Source organism: Rosa rugosa, chromosome 5 (genome assembly GCF_958449725.1).
Source record: "Rosa rugosa chromosome 5, drRosRugo1.1, whole genome shotgun sequence".
NCBI lineage: Eukaryota > Viridiplantae > Streptophyta > Magnoliopsida > Rosales > Rosaceae > Rosa > Rosa rugosa.
In genome coordinates this window covers 17,223,732-17,230,391 of record NC_084824.1, presented here as the reverse complement: position 1 = coordinate 17,230,391, position 6,660 = coordinate 17,223,732, and the positions used below count along the sequence as shown (strand labels likewise).

The following is a 6,660-nucleotide window of genomic DNA, read 5'->3' as shown; positions in this document are numbered from 1 at the left end:
ATACTCAAAGCTGGTGGAAGAAGGTTTCAGTTGATGATTTTGGTCTGAATCAGGAACAAGATCACTTGGATCCCAATGTTCTTGTGAGGAGTGTTTGGGATGGATGGGTGGTGGTCAGAGGGAGTGAGAAGTCCAAGTCTTTGTCGATACTGTCGGCGTCTTCGAAGGGAGAGAAGCAGTTAAGAGAGAATCGAGAAGAGGAAAAGAGTGAGAGATGGGGGATCTGGAAGTGTCTCTCTTCTCTTCTATTTAGGAACTCTTTCTTGTAGTTGAAGACTTGAAGTTTTCATGTATGTTCTGTTACCCCACTATTTTAATGAACTTTTGCATAAATTGTCTATAAAAAGAGCCTCTGATGTTTTCTCGACAAATGATATACCTACCAATTTTCTAAAGACTTCCCATATTATCTCCTACGGCTGATATTCTACTAATTAATCATGGTCCTCCCTCTAAGATTTTCTCCCTGCTTGTGAGTGATAATTTCTGTTTATAGGAAAGGTGGAAAATGGAATTAAAAACTGAGAAGAAATATAATGATTGTATACCATTTAAAATATATGGGAAAGTATCTTTGTTAATAACATAGATTTCTAAACTATAGAAGTCATCACATGTTACACATTGAGCAAGTAACTAGTGGCAGTTATTCTCCAAGCGATCACTATAACAACAATCGCCATCTCCTCGAACATTATTTAAACGTTCCTGAGCCATATAAAACATAAAAGAGAACAAAACTTATGACTACAGAAATGAGAAACCAATAATTGCCATGCTGTGGGAAACAGTCGAAGCAACAATGGCAATCTCATAATTTATAACCGAGATTTTGATTGCTTCAAAGGACAGCTCTGCAAGGAAATAGTGGAAGACGTATTAGACCGTGTAAACGCCAGAATTCAAATACTCATTTGATAAATCTAATTAAATTTGACATATTTATTGTAGTCCTATCAAGATAAACATAGATAGCTTAGTTTTCAGAATTCTCACCAGAGGAGCTCCCTGTGCAGCCCTTTCAGCTAAATAGGCACAAGGCTTGAAAAATTCACCATAAATGTTTGACCATTGCTCCAGTCTTGAATATATGTATTTGGATCCAAGTAAATCGGCCCAGAACATGATACCTCCCCTGATCAGAAGTATCCAAACAAGTTTAGAGCATATTTTGGTATATTTAAGAAGGTATGCAAACGAAGTCTACAAATACAAACCTGTAAGGTGGAAACCCCATGCCCATGACTGAAGCAATATCAAGGTCAGCAGCTTTTACAGCAATACCTTCAGCATACACTCTGCAGGCCTCATTCACAACAGGGAAAAAGATCATTTCCACAATGTCCTTTTCTGGTAACTTCACTAGCTGTGTTCAAATGGTACACATAGAGTCAGAGATGAAATAGTTCATTATATTAATGATCAGGTACTAAAGTGTACTACGGTGTGCAGACTAAATTTGAGAGAGAGACCTTGGCATCTATTGAAAGACCAGAAATGCTTCTTGACTTCTCAATGTACTTCTTCAATTCAGGATCTGGCTTAGCTTTGCGTTTATCATCATAAACATAAAACCCTCTTTTTGTAGTTTCACCTAAAACAGTAGAAAACAGGAAAAGAAGAAATACTTTTCATATCAAATAGGAAAATGAGACAAATCTGTGCTGAAGTTCAACAGAAGTCGGTCAGTACATATTTCACTAGGCACCTAAAGCTTCAACAATAATCAATTACCTGCTCTCCCATCCTCCTGCATCATAGGAATAAGCATCGACTTATATGTCCGCTCAGGAAAATTCTCAATAAATTGCATGCCAGTTGCAATCGCCACACCAAAGCCAACCAGATCAGCCAATCTGCATGGACAAAGAAAATATAAGGGAAAGTAAAGGGAAATATTTGGAGTGGGACATCAACAACACAGGATCAAAATCAAGTCATAATTTTTTGGAACACAACAGTATTACTAACCTGAATGGGCCCATGGGCATTCCAAATTTGGTGATTGCCCTGTCAATCTGATATACATCTGCACCACGCTCAATAAGCAGAAGACCAGCTTGGGTATAAGGAAAGAACATTCTGTTAACAGCAAATCCAGTGCAGTTCCCAACAACAACTGGGGTTTTCTTTATCTTCTTCCCAACTTCTAGCAAATCAACAATAACTTGTGGAGATGTCTGATTAGTGCGAACAATTTCCAAAAGTGGCATGACATGTGCTGGACTGCATCAAGAGCACAAATAAGGGCTCAAGTTAACTATCTGTGGTAAAGAAAACCAGGTGAAATGCACAAATAAGGGTTCAGGTTTAATAAGTGTTACCTAAAGAAATGGGCTCCAATAATTCGATCATGGGATTTGGTCTTCTCTCCAATAAGGTTCAAGTCAATTGTGGAAGTGTTACTAGCAAGTATGCAGTGTTGTGGGCAATATTTTTCAAGGTCAGCAAAAATTTGTTGCTTTAAAGAAACCTTCTCAATAACTGCCTGTTTCGAGCATAGAGTAATATTTCAGACCTTCCCTTGCAAGTAAAAGAGCAGAATAAGCAAGAAAAAAAAAACTAACATGCTTGAGGAATTACCTCTATGACTATGTCAACATCTCTAAAGCTTTCATAGTCCAGGGTACCTTTAAGAAGAGAGAGCGTCTTCTCAAACTTCTCTTCAGTCATTTTCCCTTTTTTGACGCGGCTCTGCAGATTGGCTGGACCACAAAATTGAAATTTGATTACTTAGCCACATTATGCCACAGGAATCCAGATTACTAGCAATCACAGTCTATTAGCAATTCAAGAAAGATAAAGGTTCTAGAAGGAAGGGAACTACCAAATACCAAAGATAAAGCTTTCACAAAAATAAACACAGCTCAAAATAAGATACTCAGTACAAGCTTTAATATTAAAGGATAGTAAACCTCACCTTTGACTCTACCAATCCCAGCCTGCAAGAACTTCTCATTCACTTCTTTCAGGATCACTGGATAATTACTAAGAATCAATGCTGTAGTTATTCCAGAGCCCATCAAGCCTCCACCAATGACAGCAACCTTAGTCACTCGTCTAGGCACCAAACCTCGATCAGTAACCCCAGGTACCTATATATGGTAAGAGAACAAGTGTACGTTTGTATTAGAGAATCGGTAATCGAGATTCTCGAGGCTGAAAACAGTTTACAATTTAGAGTGTGGTAGTCTCACTTTATCTTAGGATATCAGATTATGATAATGAACTAGTAATGGTTTTCATATCAATAATATACCAAAAAGTTACACTAATTACATGTACAGATAGATTCAGAAAAGAAGATAAGATTCAGAAAAGAAGATAACTAATTCGAAGCCAATTGTCAAACCTTTGATGTTCCACGTTGAGCAAAGAAGACGTGGACCAAGCTCTTGCAAGTGTCAGCACGCAGAAGTCCTTGAAATTCTTGAGCTTCCTGCAATAGCCAGAACCAATGTTTCAAAATTGCAGGTCGATAAGTTTGAATAAGCAAAAACAATAGTGAAACAGATGAGGACCTTCCAAAGTCCAGCCCGGCCACCAGAAGCTATACCCTCTTCAACAACATCAATGCAAACCAATGGATGTTTGAGATTGGGAGCCTGCCTCTGTACTTGAGCTCTTGCAAATTTAAGTATTTCCCTAGCTTCGCCAAGGGGTTCTAACTTGTCAGTCTTATGAAGACTAGCAACCCATGGTCTCCGACGCTCCAAGATATCCAAGGCCCACCGACGTGCAGTGCTTACCAACTCATCAGGTGAAACTATAGCATCAACAAGGCCTAAATCATGAGCCTCTTCCCCTTTAACCGGTTTTGAAGTCTAATCATTCACAAACAAAGGGGAATGGGTTAGCAATTCAGAAACTTATAATATTTCAAACTAACTACGTAGAAAGTAACCACAACACACCAGCATCATTTCAAGTGCCTTTGAAATTCCAACAAGACGCGGAAGCCGTTGCGTTCCTGAGAAAATACAAGATCATGTGAATTCAATATTAGATGAGCTACAGAGCATGAGACAGCCCCCACCACCAATCCATGTGAAGGCAATATTTGAGAAAACCTTTAATAGAAAGGCATTTCAACATATGAACACAATCTCTCAACAGATTGTAACAACCCACATGTTCATAATTTCATAAACTTATCGATATAAACATAATGCTGAAATTTTTGAGATAATCAGAAATATTACTAAGCTAAGTAAAATACCAAAAATATTACAGATGTGGAAGACGTTATAACATCTCAAAACAGTAAAGTACGAACTTAAATATTCGTCATTAGTTACATGCATTCTAGTCCATCATTTGCTCAGTCACAGAAGCCGCTACCAGATACAAACAATTAATACACTTCAAACATTTCAAAAATCTAGCTGTACCTCCAAATCCAGGGATGAGTCCAAGCTGAAGTTCTGGCAAGCCTAATTGGGCAGTCGGAGTTGATATTCGAGCATGGCAAGCCTGACACAAAAACATCAAAAGCTCACCAAACAAATCCACTACAAAAAACTTCAGTCAATAGTTGAAAAAAAAAAATTGCAGTACTTACCATCGCAACCTCTAATCCTCCCCCCAATGCTAGGCCATCAATGGCAGCAACTGAAGGTTTCCTAGCACCTGGAAAATTAATCAACCCATCATAAGTCAACATACTTCAAGGTATCCTCATCATCTTTTTTTCCTTTTCTATAAACAATTCAAAAGGAAACAGATTATATATACCTTCTACAGTGTTAGTGATAACCTCCACAGATATATAACCAGGCTTCGGCTCCGCTGTAAAACACAACACCAACTTCATCAACATATACTATTCCGATCATTTAAACAAAAAAAAAAAAAAAAAAAGCAAACCTGTCTGCCCTCCTTGAAGTCCACCAAAAGCAGTAATATCAAATCCGCCAGAGAATTTCCCTCTGGCACCTGTAACGACAATTGCCTTGACATCTTCTCTCCTCAGAGCCTCCTCATAGCTCTCTTTCAAGCCAAATAACACTGCGAAACATACGCAAGAATCAGCAGAATTTCCGAACTTTCTGGAATCAATAGTATATCAATCAGAAACAACCAAACCCACTAATTAAAATCAGGACACGAGGATAGGATGAAGATATATACCATCAAAGGAGAGGGAATTGACAGGAGGGTTGATGATGGTGATGAGCGCCACCCCATCAGCTCCAACCTCAAGCACAGTCCTTCCCTTCGCGTTGCTACCCATTTCACTACTGCGCTCTGCTTCACAATTCTATCTTTCTTTCTTCCTTCCTACGTCTACGTCTCAATTTCTGATGGGGAAGAAGAAGTAGAGTTTCAATTTTCAAATGGTTTGTTGGAGTTTTAATTGACGTGGGACGTCGGACAGGTGAGAAGTGACGTCTGAAAATGACAGAGAGAACGGTCCGGCAGATCTGTGATATTTCGTAGCGGTGCTCAAAACGATGAGCTTCACTCACGCAGTAATGAAGGGTCGTGTACGCCACGCGTGTGAGTTGAGCGTCGTGGGGTTCATTAGAAAAATAATTTTCCTTGAAATCCTCAATATGGGTAACGATCGAGTTTCGACAAGAGAGAGAGACACGTCAGATATTCAGAGGCCAACTAGAATGGTACAAGTGTGCAATTAGTTCGCTGCCGTTTCCGGTTGATTTGTTGGCGTGTTTTGATTGGATGCGGAGGAGGTGATATGTGCAGAGGAGCGTGGAGACATCTATAAACGGATCAGTGTTTCACGAATTACAATGCTATCGGTCTAGATAGACAAGGGTGCTCCAAATCAAAAATTGATCACTATATGCTAAAGGCACTCCAGGGTGGTGGGGTGCTCTCAAAGTAATGTGGGCTAGAAGTCCAACAGGAGGATTTGGGCCTCAAAACTCAAAAGTATATAGATAAACCAAAAATAAATAAATAAAAAAGAAAAGCCATTTAGTTATTATTTTTTATCCATGAAACTTTTATAATTAGCATATTCATCCTAATATATGAACTATGAATTAGACAAATCTAATATTCTCTTAAGACCCCATTACAAGTGTTCACAAGGAAAGGGAAAAAGATTTTGATGGATGTTTCAATCAAATTACAATCCTTTAAAGCAGTTAGTTTGGTATTACCATATGTACTTGTATATATGGTGATATAGGGATGGTTGTCGGTAACACTTCTCAAACTAACTTTTATAACAAATATTTAGTGATCATCTCAGCATTATAACATATATTAAAATACTTAGTAATCATTTCCAACAAACTAGCTATTTTTATTATAAAAAAAATTGACTAGTTTTGAGATAATTTACCACTCTAGCATATGGAAATTTAAGAGCATTTTTAGCATAATCTCTATCTCGGCTCCTTAACAATTTAGATAAGTAAGTCTAGGTTTTTATCAATTTTAGCAACTGTATCAGACTCCTAAATGATTATCCATTTTAATTTTTAACCATCTCACTCCTAAATATAGAGAGAGAGATAGAACATTTATTAATTTTTTAATTAAAAACGTTCATTTTAAGTTGTTCTATATAATTTAGGTAGCAACTTATATATATACTTACACTAGGGGTGAGCTTCTAATGAAGACTATTAAAATGATGACTTTCTAATCAACGATTGTGAGACCTACTTTTCGATCAAATTTCGGCAA

At 37.8% G+C, this 6,660-nt stretch overlaps 1 protein-coding gene across 1 annotated transcript; it reads right to left on the bottom strand.

Annotated features, from left to right (window-relative positions):
* Nucleotides 1-522: 522 nt before the first annotated feature.
* LOC133709453 (peroxisomal fatty acid beta-oxidation multifunctional protein MFP2) lies at nt 523-5,460 on the bottom strand. Its single transcript, XM_062135198.1, has 17 exons — nt 5,131-5,460; nt 4,867-5,007; nt 4,735-4,788; nt 4,562-4,629; nt 4,392-4,473; nt 3,915-3,970; nt 3,522-3,824; nt 3,353-3,439; nt 2,921-3,095; nt 2,584-2,705; nt 2,325-2,488; nt 1,972-2,226; nt 1,735-1,856; nt 1,473-1,594; nt 1,218-1,366; nt 997-1,135; nt 523-854 (listed from the first exon to the last, which is right to left on the bottom strand). Exons 1-17 carry the CDS (start codon nt 5,231-5,233, stop codon nt 819-821), a joined length of 2,178 nt encoding a protein of 725 aa, XP_061991182.1. The 5' UTR covers nt 5,234-5,460; the 3' UTR covers nt 523-818.
* Between the last annotated feature and the right edge of the window lie 1,200 nt (nt 5,461-6,660).

Coding starts and splice junctions, on each gene's coding strand:
- LOC133709453 (XM_062135198.1), bottom strand. CDS start 5,233: ATGGGTAGCAACGCGAAGGGAAGGACTGTGCTTGAGGTTGGAGCTGAT. Junction 4,630..4,734: donor TATCACTAACACTGTAGAAG/GTATATATAATC, acceptor TTAATTTTCCAG/GTGCTAGGAAACCTTCAGTT. Junction 1,595..1,734: donor GCAGGAGGATGGGAGAGCAG/GTAATTGATTAT, acceptor CTACTGTTTTAG/GTGAAACTACAAAAAGAGGG.